General features: G+C 41.4%; 1 protein-coding gene and 1 long non-coding RNA gene across 5 annotated transcripts; one reads left to right on the top strand and one right to left on the bottom strand.

Moving 5' to 3' along the window:
* The first annotated feature begins 1,559 nt into the window (after nt 1-1,559).
* LOC140738354 (C-signal-like) lies at nt 1,560-13,954 on the top strand. Of its 4 annotated transcripts, XM_073065577.1 has the most exons (8): nt 1,560-1,739; nt 1,970-2,139; nt 4,345-4,480; nt 6,424-6,475; nt 8,598-8,785; nt 11,274-11,432; nt 12,982-13,092; nt 13,674-13,954. In XM_073065577.1, exons 3-8 carry the CDS (start codon nt 4,412-4,414, stop codon nt 13,785-13,787), a joined length of 693 nt encoding a protein of 230 aa, XP_072921678.1. In that variant the 5' UTR covers nt 1,560-1,739; nt 1,970-2,139; nt 4,345-4,411; the 3' UTR covers nt 13,788-13,954. The 4 variants fall into 4 exon arrangements, with proteins under 4 accessions (XP_072921678.1, XP_072921679.1, XP_072921681.1 ...); XM_073065578.1 differs by lacking the exon at nt 1,560-1,739 and having other exon boundaries at nt 1,868-2,160; XM_073065580.1 differs by lacking the exons at nt 1,560-1,739; nt 4,345-4,480 and having other exon boundaries at nt 1,875-2,139.
* Nucleotides 13,841-16,748, bottom strand: LOC140738359 (uncharacterized). Its single transcript, XR_012101360.1, has 2 exons — nt 14,910-16,748; nt 13,841-14,027 (listed from the first exon to the last, which is right to left on the bottom strand). It is a non-coding gene; the product is annotated as an uncharacterized lncRNA (long non-coding RNA).
* Nucleotides 16,749-18,221: the final 1,473 nt, after the last annotated feature.

Here is an 18,221-nt window from a genome sequence, read left to right as displayed (position 1 = left end):
TAAACCATTTTTCCCAGTATGAATCAAATTGTTCCAAATTAGATAAAATTCTCTTACATTTGATTGGATTTAATAGCCCATTGACATTAGAAGAAATGAATTTTACCTTGTCCTTAGCCATCTGTATTTATCTGTCAATGTACCATTGAAATTAGAATAAAACTTGATCGATCTACTCCCTGAACAAATAAGAACCAAGAAATGCAAATAACATCAAAAATGGCAATGAACGTGTGATTCCAGGGCTGTGGTCTCTAGTAGATGACCCTGCGTTGAGCTAGAGGAAATGTCTAGCTGTGGGGGATAACCCCTCCTACTTGTGAGTTGAGGGCCCCCAATGCAGTATTCATAAAAGTCAGTGAACAAATCCATTACACAGAAAAGATTTCCCTGTGTACTCCTATATATATACATACACACACATATACATATACCCACACATATATATACACACACATACATACATACATACACACACACACACACACACATTACATACACATATATATTCTCATTTTGGTGGGGAAAAAGGAGTAAGTGAGAGAATAAAGAATAACAACTGTTACGAATGTGCCACAACTCTGAGGGGCCAAAGGGTACAAAGTCGCCCCCTCCTTCTTGAGAATCACAAGATCGCTATTAATTCGGGTCTGGGACCCAGGAAATGAGAGAGAATCTTCAAGGTTTTAGAATGTGTCCTGGCCCCTCAGCAAGACAAAGCCACGGATAACGGCCATTGTCTCTTGGAGACGGAATTGTGTATTGAGTATTGTACTATTCATTGAAGCCCCTCAGGGGACGACCAGAGTGGGCTGGTTGAGGGATTGCATCATCCCAACCTGATTGACATCTGAGACCCTGTGAGTAAGGATAAAAGAGGGTCTGGGGAACAACCCCTTCAGACACACCAGGAGAAACGTATGAGACCGGTGGGGACTTGTGTGTGTGTGTTTATCCTTGCCTGGATGACAAGTCCTCCACGGAACGGCCTCGCTAAAGGACGAATACGGATCAAGATCAGATCAAGGAAAGCCGGCAAGTTTCTTTTCTCAAAATCTCTCTCTCTCCAACAATTGCAAACCCAGCGGTCCCCAAAGGCTGAAGCCTGCATGAACTGAGTGACTTTTATATTTCCATCGGACAATACATTATCCCCCTAGACAACGATAGAGCTTATTTCTCATTGATTATTATTATACCCGTACTTTCAGATTTAGTATTGACGACGTATATTATCTGTATGTTTGCATTGATATTATTTTTGTGTCTTTTTACTAATAAATATTGTTAAAAATAGTATCATCAGACTTCAACGGACCTCTCCATTTTTGCTGGTAAGTGACCCAGTTACGGGGTTCGTAACACAGCTAAGTAATATAAAATCCACATTATAATAAATATTTCTCGAGATAGGTATATCACCGTGTACTTCTGCTTCCATTTAGCTTCTCAACATTTTTAAAGTTAGCCAAACCTTATGGCTCTTCTGAAGGGGGTGAGGACTGTCTTTGGGAAACTCCCGGTCTCTTCCTGATATATTTCTCTCGGCCTCCTCCCGTCTCCTGCCTTCTCGATTCTCGCACTATTTCCCAAGCGGAGCGGGATAATTCCTCAGTCAGGCTTTCCCTCGTTTTGGTGACACTAACGGGCAACCCTCTTGTCTTCATGTCTGTAGTCGCCTCTTCCACCGTCTGGTACAACCACGTCCCATTGTCATAAAACACTCGAAGTATAGCAGGGTACGGAGTTTGAAATCTAATCTTGTTTTGCTTTAGTACTCGCTTTACTTCAGAGTATTCTTTACGCTTCTGCAGAACCATGGGGGGGGGGGGGTAATCTTAGTCGAGATATATTAATTTATCGTCATAAAACACTCTCTTCTTACCCCTGGCCCTTTGTAGAATCTGCGCCTTGGTGCTGTACTGCAGGAATTTTATTATTATTGAGCGTGGCTTTCTATCCTGGGTAGGTTTCGGAACGAACGTGCGGTGGGCTCTCTCAACTTCCAGCTCCATAACCGAGGGAAGATCCAGCGCGTCCCGCAGTAACTTTTCGACAAATTCCGTCATAAACGAGCCCTCTGCTCCTTCGGGAACGTTGTAGATTCTGATATTTCCCCCGCCGTGATCTTCCCTCCAGGTCAAGCAGTTTACCTTCTTGGTGATGTATTATTTTTATTGTCTTGCTCAGTATCCACTCCACGTTTTGAACGCGATCTTCCACCTTCTCAATGCGAGTCTCTGCCACCGCTATTTTTTGATTAACGCTGGGGAACTCTGCCTTAATATCACGGAGCTGCTGCTTTATATCTTTCTGGACCTCCATTATTTCTTTCAGGATTTCGAAGCTGTTCGCCACTTTGCCTGAACGAGGCCCAGCAGCCGCCTCGCTAGCATGCAGTCGGGTCGTAGAGACGCTCGCTGCGCTCCTCTCGGACGCAGGCTCCGCAGTGTCGCTTTTTTTATTTCCATTTCTTCTCCCCATTCTTGCCCCCCTTTTCAGTTCAAGTATTTTTTGAAAAATATTATATTTGATGGGTTATTGGGGCTTAATACGTGCTTTTCCGGAGGAGCTTGTGACTTAAGCTGCCATTCTCGATGATGACATCACCGGACTCTCGCCTCTGCTTCCACATTGGATGTTTTTTGTTTTTCTCAGTATTCTCTGTATAGTTGAGAGACTGTGTGTGCAAATCCCAGGAGGTCTGCAGCTTCTGAGATACTCAAACCACCCCATCTGGCACCAATAATCACTCCACAGTCAAACTCACTTAGAGCACATTTCTTCCGCATTCTGATGTTTGGTCTGGGAAAAAAAACAACTGAACCTCTTGACCATGACTGCATGCTTTTAAACACTGAGTTGCTGCCTCACGATTGGCTGATCAAATATATACATTAATGAGCAGGTGTACTGGTGTACCTAATAAAGTGGCAGCTGAGCGTAATCTTCAGCGGCATTGGCAATGTAGTGAAATCAGATTTTTTTGGTATCGATAATTTGTTTATTATTGTCACGTGTGCCCAGATAGAGCAAAAGCTTGTCTTGTATACAGTTCATACGAATGAAATGATCATCGGGAATTGGGGGAGATTGCAAGTTGAAGCAGAGGTCACGATTGGAGAGTAATAGCCAGTAAGGATCAATAATAAACTAACATTCAGAGGGCAGTTACAAACTCAGTGAGAAGAACGTGGGTAAAGCAGATGCAATATATAGACAATAGGTGCAGGAGTAGGCCATTCGGCACTTCGAGCCAGCACCACCATTCAATGTGATCATGGCTGATCATCCACAATCCCCGTTCCTGCCCTCTCCACGTATCATTTGACTCCACTATCTTTAGGAACTCTATCTAACTCTTTCTTGAAAGCATCCAGAGAATTGGCCTCCACTGCCTTCTGAGGCAGAGCATTCCACAGATCCACAACTCTTTGGGTGAAAAAGTTTTTCCTCAACTCTGTTCTAAATGGCCTACCCCTTATTCTTAAACTGTGGCCTCTGGTTCTGGACTCCCCCAACATCAGGAATATGTTTCCTGCCTCTAGCGTGTCCAATCCCTTAATAATCTTATACGTTTCAATCAATAACCTTATATGTTTCAGTCATTATATATAGGGAAACTTGTCTGGGGGAGTCAGCAAGAGATGAGAACAAATTTGATAGTTGGTCTCTTTAGTAGCATGTATCAATAAACTGTTAACGTGAAAGGATTTCTCCAGCAGGTAGCCCATCATGCAGTTGGGAAACTGTCCAGAGGCTGCTCTATGCAAGATATCAATCTGTGGGGGAATTCTGCAGGGTTTATAATCCAAATATGCAAGGACTCTCGCGCCTGAACGTTATTTAGTGTATAAACTAGGAAGAGAATTTAACAAAAAAGCACCTAAATTAAAGACAAGTGAGCTTAGTGTCCTTCCCAAGCCCCACAACACAAGAAAAAAACAACAACTCCAGACCAACCACCACACAGTATAAAGAGTATAAGTCCGGACAGTCGAACTCCCAGACTGTGAATACACTTAGCAACAGAGGATAATAATGCCTACTACCAGAAAAAAAAGGGAGCTGAAAGCAAGGGAAAAAAAAAAACCCAAGTCAAGAGGAAGGTTATGAAAGTACTCGATAAAAGGTCCCCAGACCTTATGGAACTTTAGGTCCGAATTAAGAACTGAATAATGAATTTTTTCGAGGTCCAAGCAGGCCATAATGTGCCAAATGATCCCTTGACCAAATTAAGGGTGTGAGTAACTGAGTTTATTAAACGGCATTTAAAGATAAACAAATTCAGAATCAGAATTGGGTTTAATACCATTGGCATATGTCGTGACACTTGTTTTGCAGAAGGACGTTTAGCAACGGAGGATCTGGAACTGTTTGAGATGGTCACTGCCAAAATGCCTGTCTGCTGATGCACCCAGTGACATTTGAACAGATAGATAGAAGTTCTCTCTTTAGTACATTTGGTTCGTTTGAACAGGTGATTTTATCAGAGATCCTACTTGACTAGTATTGACTATTTCTTCTTCCATGATTTTCTACCCACTTGCTCCTTCCATCCCCCAACTCTACATTTAACTTTTCCAGATCATTGGAGTCCAATTCCTTCACTTTATCATTTCAGAGGACCTGAGTGTAAGTGTCATTACAAAGAAGGCACATGCAAAACGCCGGAGGAACTCAGCAGGCCAGGCAGCATCTACGGGGGGAGAAAAGTACAGTCGATGTTTCGGGCCGGGACGTTTCGGCAAGACTGGAGGAAGAAAAGCTGAAGAGCAGAGTTAAAAGGTGGTGGGGGTAGGGGAGAGGGGAACACAAGGGTTTCGGGCCCGAAACGTCGACTGCACTTTTTTCCGTAGATGCTGCCTGGCCTGCGGAGTTCCTGCGGCATTTTTTGTGTGTTGCTCGGATTTCCAGCATCTGCGGGTTTTCTCCTGTTTGTGACGAAGAAGGTCACGGCAGCAGCTCTTCGGCCTGTCGTCTACAACTTTGACAATCTTGTGCCAAATGATCCCTTTTTTAAAAAAAAAGTACTGTATATATACTAGAAAAAAATTCTAAGAGTTTTGGTGTTTGTACATTTATAAACGATACTCTATTAACATATCAGAGCTCTGAGAGAGAGGGGTGTAGACTTTATGTAGGCGTACAAGTGGCCATCACCTAACCCAGCCTTTACATGAGTTAATGTTCAAGTCGCGGGCCCGCCCAGAGTTTATATCAGTCGATACCCAGACATTGTGATGGGAGAGCCGGGGCTGGAGTGACAGCAGCAGGGATGCAGCGAGCGGTGCTAGTGACGGGAGCGAATCGCGGGCTGGGCCTGGAGTTGATCCGCCAGCTGAGCCGGGCTGAGCGGCCGCCACGTTACCTGTTCGCCGCCTGCAGAGACCCCGAGGGAGCCCGGGGGACGGTGAGTGGCTTCAGCTCTGAAAGGCAGCTTATTGCTTGAGGCAATGGTCAAGAGGGCTTTTACCAAATGGTTAATAGCCTCATGATGGGGTGGGATCTTTCTGCAGAGGCGACCCACTCGGTACGAGGCTGAGTCAAATAATTTCTCCCTTAGCCGCGCCTGTGCTTTGTTTCTATTTAAACAAAGTCCAGCTCCCGTTGCAACTCTCAACCCCCAGCCCTGGTAAGAATGGAGCGACAAAGAGCAGGAGGTCAATATTTACAGGGACATCGACAGGTTATACGGATATGTTGTGGTCCGATTGAAAAAGCCGATTAGGCACGGGGCGAGGGGCTGAATGGCCTACGCGTGTTTCTGTGCATCAGGTAAAATGACCATTATCTGGCCATTGAGTCCGTTTGTTTTCATTTTTTTAAAATCTCGCTCTTCTTTGGATTCTGTGGTCATCGTTTGCTGCACTTTTGGAGCATGAGGTAGGGTAAATCATTAATTTAAAATATTCTTCCACCTTTGAAAAGATTCTCTTTGGTTTTCTGTTGATGTATGTAAAAATAAAGATATATGTCAACATTGTGCAGCTTTTTTCCTCTGCCACTTGTTGAATTCTCATCAGTAATTTTTCTGTTTTATATTACCCGTGCCCAGAAGGATCCCAGTGTCATAAAGTCACTAGAACATTGTGCATTGTGAATGGGCTGAAGTCAGATGTTTTGTATTCCTGCTTTTGAAACCACAAATAATGTATTTAGTACAATTTTCTTCTATTTGTCCAACATGCACAATTTGGCTGTTCTTTCATAGTACTTATTCTGCTAAAATCATCAAAACATTTGAAAATGTACTCTAGTGATTTATTGTTAATGCCTCTCTGGACTCTTGCCATATTTTTCATGCAACAAAAAAATGTCCAAAGAACCGGCTGTAGAGATTTTCACTGATCAGATGCTGTTGGATAATATTGCCGGTTATTTTTCCGAATGGTATTTAATTAATGTCTCTGTGCTCTGTAGGATCTTAAGAACTTGGCAAAAGGTTTCTCAAACATAAAAATAGTTAATATGGGTAAGTGATTATCAATACCATAGTGACTTTTGTTAAGACTGTGAATTTTCCTGCATGCTCTGAGTTGATTTCTGTATCAAAAGTGAAGCTGAGTGTGGTTATCCCCTTTGGTTCAGGAGCCTGACGGTTGAGGGGTAGTAACTGTCTGTCTCTGAACATGGTAGGTCAGCCATGAGGCTCCTGTACCACCTTCCTGATGGCAACAGAAGGAAGAGTGCACGACCTGGGTATTGGGGGTCCCTGATAATAGACGCTGATGAAACACTGTCGCAGGATAGTCATCTAGATATGCTCAATGAGGGGGGGATTTACTCGTGATGGACTGGGCCGTATCCACTACTTTTTGTAGGCGTTTCTGTTGAAGGGCATTGGTGTTTTCAGTGTGATGCAGCCACTCAATATACTCTCCACTACATATCTATAGAAGTTCGTCAGAGGTTTAGATGTCAAGCTGAATCTTCACAAACTCATAGGGAAGTAGAGGCACTGCTGTGCTTTCTTCATAATTCTACTTGCGTGCTGAGCCCAGGACAGGTCCTCCAAAATATAACACTGAGGAAGTTAAAGCTGCTGACCCCTTCGACCTCTGATGAGGACTGGCTCATGAACCTCCGTTTCCTCCTGCTGAAGTCAATAATTCACTCCCAGGTCTTGCTGACATTGAGTAAGAGGTTTTTGCTGTGGCACCAGTCAGTCAGATTTTCAATTTCTCTCCTATATGCTGATTCATCAGCACCTTTGACTCAGCCGACAACTGTGGTTTCGCCAGCAAACTTGAATATGGCTTTGGAGCTGTGCTTAGCTACATGCTTCTAACGGTAGAGCAGAGCAGAGGACTAAACACACGGCCTTGCAGTGCACCTGTGGGATTGTGGGAGGAAATCAAAGCGTCTGGAGGAAACTCATGAGGTTACGGGGACAACACAAAACTTTACAGGCAACAGTGGGAATTGAATCTGGGTCGGGTCGGTGGTACTGTAAATCATTGAGCTAATCATGATGGTACTGTGCCACCATCTTGTACGTGTACAACCTCTTAAATCCGATTCTATGCTGTTTGATGGATCTGCTTCGCACATCTTCAGACTTGCCCCCTCTTACTGCAGAGTTACCCCTTTTAGTACAGTATTCGGTATTTCTGCCCTGGGGTAAAGAGACTCTGACCATCTATACTATTTATTCCCCTCTTAATTTCATATACTTCTGTCGGGTCTTCCACCCATCAGTCCTGAGCATTCCAGAGAAGACAATCCGAGTTTGTCCCGTCTCTCCGTATAGCTGTTATGTTTGACGACATATTCCGGTGATGGTAAACCTGGTCCTAACATTTCATCCAACTTGCCATTCCCAAAGCCACAAAAGATTTACTCATGTAGTAAGTATAGTTAAGAGTTGTTTTCTTTTGTAAATTTATGGCACTTTTTATAATAATGTGCTGCAAATACTTTTTTTGTTTAAACTCGAATGTTGCCAATGTTTAAACAAATCTCAGGCTGCTTTTGTTGTATCAGGGTAGTTTTGCACCTACAGCTATCTTGATTCCTGCAGGTGTGGCTTTTTGAAAGATTCAAGCTACTGCTGTTACCCATGGTGATGTTTGCTGATCAGCCAATTTGATAAATGTACATTTATCTGTAAAAATTATCTTTTAGCTGCTCAAGTTAACTTACCAGAACTAAATTTTGAACTGATTTATTACTCCCTTTTATTTATCAGTGTTTTAACTAACATCATAAAATAGTGAAGTATATTGTCAATCATGTTTTGGTATTTGTACATTTATAAATGATACTCTATTAGCATATCAGAGCTCTGAGAATGAGGGGTGTAGACTTTATGTAGGCGTACAAGTGGCTAAGGTACCTGTGGCTGTAACCATCCAGCAATCCAGAAAATTGATTGAGAAAAAAAAGGTATTTTAAGAGTTAAAGAATGTGCTTAACATTTGTACTCCAACTTTAGATACACTGCACTGCGTTTTACAATCTATTTGTTAAATGTCATCAGGGTTAGATATAATGTACATCTCTGTGCTGTGATATGACACGAGCAGCTTTTAAGTTAGAAAAAGGCAGTACAAATGAATAACCCAGATTTAATTTCTTTATGTGTATTTTTAAAGATCTGGATGACTTTGACAGCATTCAAACGAGTGCTGAAGAGATACAAAAGTTATTGAAAAACGATGGCCTGAATCTGTTAATAAACAATGCTGCGATCAATATTGACGGAGGTCTGAATGACATTACCCCAGAAATGATGACAAAGACTCACACGATCAATGTCATTGGCCCAATGATGGTTACCAAGGTAACTTGCAATTTAGGTTTGGTTTTGAGGTATTCATTGTACCATTGGTTCTGTTCAATTTCCTTGGCTGGGCAGAGGGTACAGAGAAGAGGGTGGGGACTAAATCCTCCTCGTACTATCTTTCAGAATGGATGCAAGAGATGCTGTGTACAAATGCTGTACTTTGTACCCTAGTTTTTGAGATTGCTTTTCTTCCAAGAAATCTTGCTTAAATGCTGCATTGATAGGTCTACAACAGGGGTTCCCAACTTTTTTTTAATGCAGTGGAGTTTTATCATTAATTGATGCACCATCAATAACTCTCTGAGACGTGAGGCGAGATATCGGCTTTTATTGACTGGAAGAAAGAACAAGCAGTAGTTGACCACCATACTACATCCTGGAGACTGAGGGCCAGGCTCAGGCCTCAATCGCCTTTATACCGGGGTCTGTGGGAGGAGCCACGGTCAGTGGGAGGGGCCACAGGAGCAGTCAGCAGGGAGCGTGTCCAGACAGGTATATGTAGTTCACCACATTAACTAAGGGGTCCATGGACTCCAGGTTGGGACCGCTGGCCTACACTTCATCGATGACTTGTTTGGCCAGTTTGTTAACTGTCTCTCATCAAGTTGTCAACTTGTGAACATGACTAAGTAGATCATTATGAAGGAGCAGAAAACATCATTCATTGGGCAACTGAGAGAAGGAAAATAATAATATTGACTTTAAAATAGGACTTGAAACTATTAAAATCTTTTCAGGTCACCTGAAGCAGTTAATGGATAACTTTGGAAAAGTAGTCACTAGCCAGTTCATGGACAGCAAGATGTAACAAATGACCATGTGATTTATTTCTGGCAGTGTAGAAAGAGAGAAAGTAATGGTTAAATTATTGGTTCTTATATCCACCTAAGAGAACAGACAGTTGAACAGCTCTGTGTTTAAATCCCATCTAAAAGTCCGTAAAATTCCAAAGATGTACAGGTTAGGGTTACTAAATTGTGGGCATGCTATGTATGCTGCCCTCAGCACCTTCCTGAAGCAAGCAACACAGTTCACTGTGTGTTTTGATATACATGTGACAAACAAAGTTAATCTTTAGTATCACTGCTAGTGCAACAGTGTTCAGAACTGCTGTGGTATGCCTGCTGACGGCTTTTGTGCTCAGTCCTCGGAAGCTGGACTTGAATCTGCAACCTCCTGACTTGAGTTGAGATTATTACCAAGTAGGCAGCAGCTAATGCAAAGATATCAGCAGATTTTGAAAATTCTGTTTGACAAGTTATAGTCGCTAATGAGAAGAGTTTAAGACTGGCGTATTTGGACAACAATTTTTTTCATAAGTGCTGCTTCCTCAGAGTTTATTTTATGATAGACTGCTTGAAGCTAAAATATAATTTCAGATCACTTTTATCACCTGGGAATTTGGAGAAAGAAATTAACTGTGAATGAATTAATGTGTTTCATTGCATAACGGTTGCTGATGCCTTGCAATAGTTCAACTAAGCTAAAAACGTTTTGCTGATGATTATCGCTTGTACTCAGTGTGAGAGGCTTCTCAACCTTGTCCAAAAATCAGCCGGTATTGATGGATTCCAGTTGCCCTGATGCCGTTTCTCCATGACAGCAGTGTCCTGGTGAAAACCTCCACCACGCTTGTCTCTGATAGCGCTAAGATTTGCAGGGAAGAATCTAAATGGGAATGCAGAAATTTAATCTTCCGTGACATGTTGCACTTCATGGTTTTGTATGCTTGAAGCATGTTGTCAACCAGCTACAGGTAGTTTGGTGTTCTGCATTTGCCAAGAAAAATTTCAACAACATCCTTGAATACCTTCCATGCAATTTTCTCCAGTCCCACTAGAAGTTCTTCAAGTGCCTGTCATTGATGATCTGTTTGATTTGTGGACCATCAAAAACGCCTTTCTTAATCTTGGCATCAGATATTCTGAGAAATTCGTCTCAAACATTGAAATCTTTTGAGGAAATTTATAGCCTTTCTAAAGCTTGTCCTGCCTAAACATGCCCAGGGGTGCCTGGACAAGATGGAAATCTTTTCAGCTTACATTGTGGACAATGTTTTAATTGACTTGAATTATGAGTTCAAATAAAAAATAGAGGTGATTTCAAAATAATGGTTCACGATAAGGAAATTCCATGGAGGTTGCATGATCATCAGCCCAAAATCCATAAGATACACCCAAAAGTATTCAGCAAGCAAAATTTTTGTTGCCCAGTGTCATCTGTTATCTTAGTTGTCATTATCATTTGACATTCCTCTCCATATATTTGTACTTCAAAGATTATTTTAAAAATCTTTAGAAAGGCAATGAAGTGCTCAATAAGCTATAATAGATGTTCAGGTTGTTTATTTTGCTTGTTTTAATCAATTTTGTTAATTTCAATGACATTGTCTCATTTTCCCAAAAAGAAGAACGTGCCAAGTGTTATTCCTGTTTATAATGCTCATTTGTGCTACTTTTCTCAGTACCTCTTCCTTATGTTACAGGCTTTTCTGCCGGCTTTAATGAAAGCAGCTCAGCTGAGTGATGAACCTGGCTTCAGCAGTAAGAAAGCAGCGGTTATCAACATGTCCTCTATCATGGGCTCCATGGAGACTTTCAGCGTGCACTTCTATTGGAAAGCATTTGCCTACAGGATCAGCAAGGTCCTTGTCCTTAACTGCATGCACAAAGGGGAACAATGATGAAACAAATCCAACTGCATTCGATAACTCGTGTTTGTTGATGTTTGTTTATCCTCCAGGTTCTTTACAGAACTTTTACTTTGCCATTTGGAGGCGGTGGACGTGTGGGCTGGTTGTACTTACCAAAATGAAGCCATAGTTAGCATTAGTTACTTCCTGCCATGACATCAGTGAACCCTATCGCAGATAAAATATTGGGGCGGCAGTGGTATCGTGGTGGCTAGCACAATGCTTTACGGTACCAGTGACCCAGGTTCAGTTCCCGTCGCTGTTTGCAAGACATTTTGTACATTCTCCCTGTGACCATGTGGCTTCCTTGCATATTCCAAAGACCTACCTGTTGGTAGGTTCATTGGCCATCGTAAAGTGGTTAGGCTAGTGCATAGTAGATGCAGAGTAAATCTTTTAACTTCCTCAATTTCATTCTTTAGCTCACCCCTCAGAAGAACACCGCTGTTTTTTTTAAAATCAGCATGATCTATTTCTAATTTTCTGCCCTGGCATCCCACAGCATCTTGTGTGAAATTACCATTTGTAGAGATTTTCATAATGTCAGCTGGGTGCCAATCCTTGGAAGAGGTTTCACCCCTTGGTCTAAGCTGCAATGAAAAGTTAGTACTTTTGTCTAGAACCATTCTGCTAAAGTGCCTTAATGACACAACTGGCTATAGACAAATTGCAACAAGAATGGCACAATGCAGAATGGTCTAGTCATTAATAAAATGTGACTCAATGCATTCAGACTAAAGCTGAACAATGCGTGATTAATTGGAACTGTGTGTGGATAGAAAAGACTGCAAAAACACAAATAATGCTGAGATTTCTGAATAAGAACATAAAGTGCATGAAAGATGATGAATGTCTGCAAGTGGCCGAAGCTCAAATGCTATGAGAAGATTGGCCATTCCGTTATGACCTTTTTTCATTCCTTTCCACACCTTGTGGCACATAGGCTGGAAACCTATAGCACTTTTGTCTGCTTTCTTGAGGCCGAGTTGCCAGCTCGACACCCAACCCAGCACGGATGGAAAGCGTGCAGGGAGCCAGCCGGATTCGAACCCAGGACCACTCGCCTCCAAGTCGGGTGTGGATGCCACAACACCACCAACTGGCTATTCCATTATGGAAAGCGCAATAAAGCTTCAGGATGTGTACACCACAAATCACCGGGATTATCACAGTAGATAAATTAGAGTGACATTCACATTTTTCAAGAATGCATAAAACTATATAAACCCTTGCCTGGAATGTCTTTTAAAACCCATTTTAAAAGTGAAAAGTCACAATACCTAATGGTTGTGACAAGGAGTTTGGGCTGAAACCATTGCGGTTTTTAATCGGAAGGGCAAATGAGAGTCTGAAGAAGAGTTAGTATTCTGGGAAAGAACAGTGAGGAGGTGGGATTGACACTTGTATGAGTTGGTCATCTGATGCCTTAAAGAAAACTTGCGAACTGCAATTTTTGCCAGATAATAATGCAGTCACTTAGCTATATTGGTCTTTTAAACAGGCTGGACTGAATATGGTCACCAAGTGCTTAACTAATGAGCTGACACCCCACGGAATCCTTTGTGCTTCAGTGCACCCCGGCTGGGTCAAAACAGACATGGGTACTGAAAAGGTAAGAAAAAAGACATAGTGAATAGTCTAGAATTGCATCAGCCATCAATATGACTAAGTTTTTTAAATAAGAGATTTCAATTCTATCTCAGTAGTTAATTTGTTATTAATCTTGATTAATATCCACCCATTTTATTGTTTGCTTATACTATTTACCTCAATTTCCTCTGTAATTATTTTAATATTTGCCAAGCTTGAGTTTTAATGAAAGTTGTTACATCAGAAAATGAACTTTTTGTTTTTGGATTATGCAGCATAACCCCCCCCCATTTCACCATCAGTGAGTTATGTTGCCATATTCAAAGTAGTTCATTGCAGTTCATCACTTTAATTAGGCTTTTGCCTTTGGCAAACATCACATTTGTTGTCGTATTGTCTCCTGCTGTCCAGGCTGCCTCACTGAGGCCACTGATACGAGGGGTCTGCAAGTTCATTCCAATGCAGATTTTTCCCCAAGGTCCGGTAACTAGTTTGGATATTGATTCAGAGCTGCCCTTGCCGGACAAAATACCTTCATGTCTGGGGATCTTGGTCTTTGTACTTTATTTCTATCTAATCTTTTATTTTGTTTGCTTTCACCAGGCAAAACTAACCAAAGAAGAAAGTATACAAGGATTACTCAGGGTGTTTTCGAATCTGTCAGACAAAGACAATGGATCGTTTATAGACTGGAGAGGTGAACGTGTACCTTGGTGAAGAATAACTTGCACGAATTAACATGAAATCAAAGTGGAATTTATTACCACTGATTTTTGAATTTATAAGTTTAATACTGCATATTGGAAGTAATGAACAGTATACTAGATGTACCTAACACTTTAATAAATATAAATTCTTAATAAAGTTATCACAATTTAACTGAATTACGTGTATTGAATTTCTTGCACTTCATTTGAATATACACCCAGTGGCCACATTATTAGGTAGCTCCTGTACCTAATAAAGTGGCCACTGAGTATACGATCATGGTCTTCTGCTGCTACAGCCCATCCACTTCAAGGTTTGATGTGTTGTGCCTTCAGAGATGCTCTTCTGCACGTCACTTGTATCACGTCATTATTAGCTACTGTTGCCTTCCTGTCAGCTTAAGCCAGTCTGGCTATTCTCCCCTGACCTCTCTGTTCCAGCTGCTACCATCCGGGAAACGGTACCGCAGCATTAAAGTCAGGAACAACAGGTTCTGGGACAGCTTCTTCCACCAGCCCAACAGACTGAGTAATTCATGCTGATACAATTGTATTTCTATGCTGTATTGTTATACATACATTTATTACAAATTACTATAAATTGCACATACAGATGGAAATGTAAAGATTTTTACTCATGTATATGAAGGATATTAGAAATAAAGTCAAATATTCAATTCATTGACAAGGCGTTTTTGCCCATGGAAATGCCTCTCATTGGATGTTTTTTGTAATTTATTTTTTTATTGAAGTTCATCATCAAACAAACATTTCCACAAGATGTATTTCAGACGTTGTACATATCTATCATATAATCATATATATCACAAATCTCCACAAAGTATTTATCTGAGGTATACACATAGAAAAGAGTGGAAAGAAAAAACAAGCAAAAGGAAAGAACTATGTACAAGTAGGGAGTGATCTTTTTTTTTACAACAGATTCATTGATTTGTGAGAATAAAATCAGGCCTATGAGGCATTATGTAGTTAAACCATTTTTCCCAGTATGAATCAAATTGTTTCAAATTAGATAAAATTCTCTTACATTTGATTGGATTTAATAGTCCATTGACATTAGAAGAAATGAATTTTACCTTGTCCTTATCCATCTGTATTTATCTGTCAATGCATCATTGAAATTAGAATAAAACTTGATCAATCTACTCCCTGAACAATTAAGAAACAAGAAGTGCAAATAACATCAAAAATGGCAATGAACGTGTGATTCCAAGGCTGAGGTCTCTAGTAGATGACCCTGCGTTGAGTTACAGGAAATGTCTAGCTGTGGGGGATAACCCCTCCTACTTGTGAGTTGAGGGCCCCCAATGCAGTATTCATAAAAGTCAGTGAACAAATCCATTACACAGAAAAGATTTCCCTGTGTACTCCTCCTATATATATACATACACAAACATATACATATTTTTATATTATATATATATATATATATATATTATATACACACACACACATACATACATACATACACATATATATTGTCATTTTGGTGGGGAAAAAGGTGTAAGTGAGAGAATAAAGAATAACAACTAAGTAATATAAAATCCACATTATAATAAATATTTCTCGAGATAGGTATATCACCGTGTACTTTTGCTTCCATTTAGCTTCTCAACATTTTTAAAGTTAGCCAAACCTTATGGCTCTTCTGAAGGGGGTGAGGACTGTCTTTGGGAAACTCCCGGTCTCTTCCTGATATATTTCTCTCGGCCTCCTCCCGTCTCCTGCCTTCTCGTTTCTCACACTATTTCCCAAGCGGAGCGGGACAGTTCCTCATTCAGGCTTTCCCTCGTTTTGGTGACACTAACGGGCAACCCTCTTGTCTTCATGTCTGTAGTCGCCTCTTCCACCGTCTGGTACAACCACATCCCATTGTCATAAAACATTCGGTATAGCAGGGTACGGAGTTTGAAATCTAATCTTGTTTTGCTTTAGTACTCGCTTTACTTCAGAGTATTCTTTACGCTTCTGCAGAACCATGGGGGGGGGGTAATCTTAGTCGAGATATATTAATTTATCGTCATAAAACACTCTCTTCTTACCCCTGGCCCTTTGTAGAATCTGCGCCTTGGTGCTGTACTGCAGGAATTTTATTATTATTGAGCATGGCTTTCTATCCTGGGTAGGTTTCGGAACGAACGTGCGGTGGTCTCTCTCAACTTCCAGCTCCATAACCGATGGAAGATCCAGCGCGTCCCGCAGTAACTTTTCGACAAATTCCGTCATAGATGAGCCCTCCGCTCCTTCGGGAACGTTGTAGATTCTGATATTTCCCCCGGCGTGATCTTCTCTCCAGGTCAAGCAGTTTACCTTCTTGGTGATGTATTATTTTTATTGTCTTGCTCAGTATCCACTCCACGTTTTGAACGCGATCTTCCACCTTCTCAATGCGAGTCTCTGCCACCGCTATTTTTTGATTAACGCTGGCGAGCTCTGCCTTAATATCACGGAGCTGCTGCTTTATATCTTTCTGGACCTCCATTATTTCTTTCAGGATTTCGAAGCTGTTCGCCACTTTGCCTGAACGAGGCCCAGCAGCCGCCTCGCTAGCATGCAGTCGGGTCGTAGAGACGCTCGCTGCACTCCTCTCGGACGCAGGCTCCGCAGTGTCGCTTTTTTTATTTCCATTTCTTCTCCCCATTCTTGCCCCCCTTTTCAGTTCAAGTATTTTTCGAAAAATATTATATTTGATGGGTTATTGGGGCTTAATACGTGCTTTTCCGGAGGAGCTTGTGACTTAAGCTGCCATTCTCGATGATGACATCACCGGACTCTCGCCTCTGCTTCCACATTGGATGTTTTTTGTTTTTCTCAGTATTCTCTGTATAGTTGAGAGACTGTGTGTGCAAATCCCAGGAGGTCTGCAGCTTCTGAGATACTCAAACCACCCCATCTGGCACCAATAATCACTCCACAGTCAAACTCACTTAGAGCACATTTCTTCCGCATTCTGATGTTTGGTCTGGGAAAAGAAACAAGTGAACCTCTTGACCATGTCTGCATGCTTTTAAACACTGAGTTGCTGCCTTGCGATTGGCTGATCAAATATATACATTAATGAGCAGGTGTACTGGTGTACCTAATAAAGTGGCATCTGAGCGTAATCTTCAGCGGCATTGGCAATGTAGTGAAATCAGATTTTTTTGGTATCGATAATTTGTTTATTATTGTCACGTGTGCCCAGATAGAGCAAAAGCTTGTCTTGTATACAGTTCATACGAATGAAATGATCATCGGGAATTGGGGGAGATTGCAAGTTGCAAGCAGAGGTCACGATTGGAGAGTAATAGCCAGTAAGGATCAATAATAAACTAACATTCAGAGGGCAGTTACAAACTCAGTGAGAAGAACGTGGGTAAAGCAGATGCAATATATAGACAATAGGTGCAGGAGTAGGCCATTCGGCCCTTTGAGCCAGCACCACCATTCAATGTGATCATGGCTGATCATCCACAATCCCCGTTCCTGCCCTCTCCACGTATCATTTGACTCCACTATCTTTAGGAACTCTATCTAACTCTTTCTTGAAAGCATCCAGAGAATTGGCCTCCACTGCCTTCTGAGGCAGAGCATTCCACAGATCCACAACTCTCTGGGTGAAAAAGTTTTTCCTCAACTCTGTTCTAAATGGCCTACACCTTATTCTTAAACTGTGGCCTCTGGTTCTGGACTCCCCCAACATCAGGAATATGTTTCCTGCCTCTAGCGTGTCCAATCCCTTAATAATCTTATACGTTTCAATCAATAACCTTATATGTTTCAGTCATTATATATAGGGAAACTTGTCTGGGGTAGTCAGCAAGAGATGAGAACAAATTTGATAGTTGGTCTCTTTAGTAGCATGTATCAATAAACTGTTAACGTGAAAGGATTTCTCCAGCAGGTAGCCCATCATGCAGTTGGGAAACTGTCCAGAGGCTGCTCTATGCAAGATATCAATCTGTGGGGGAATTCTGCAGGGTTTATAATCCAAATATGCAAGGACTCTCGCGCCTGAACATTATTTAGTGTATAAACTAGCTAGCCTCCTTCCCCCTCCCGCCACCTTTTTATTCTGGCCTCTTTTCAGTCCTGAAGAAGTTTTTTGGCCTGAAACGTTGACCAAATTAAGGGTGTGAGTAACTGAGTTTATTAAACAGCATTTAAAGATAAACAAATTCAGAATCAGAATTGGGTTTAATACCATTGTCATATGTCGTGACACTTGTTTTGCAGAAGGACGTTTAGCAATGGAGGATCTGGAACTGTTTGAGATGGTCACTGCCAAAATGCCTGTCTGCTGATGCACCCAGTGACATTTGAACAGATAGATAGAAGTTCTCTCTTTAGTACATTTGGTTCGTTTGAACAGGTGATTTTATCAGAATTCCTACTTGACTAGTATTGACTATTTCTTCTTCCATGATTTTCTACCCACTTGCTC

The sequence above is a fragment of the Hemitrygon akajei genome, chromosome 14, assembly GCF_048418815.1.
Source record: "Hemitrygon akajei chromosome 14, sHemAka1.3, whole genome shotgun sequence".
Lineage (NCBI taxonomy): Eukaryota > Metazoa > Chordata > Chondrichthyes > Myliobatiformes > Dasyatidae > Hemitrygon > Hemitrygon akajei.
The sequence above is the reverse complement of the archived record's forward strand: the minus strand, read 5'-3'. Positions and strand labels throughout refer to the sequence as shown.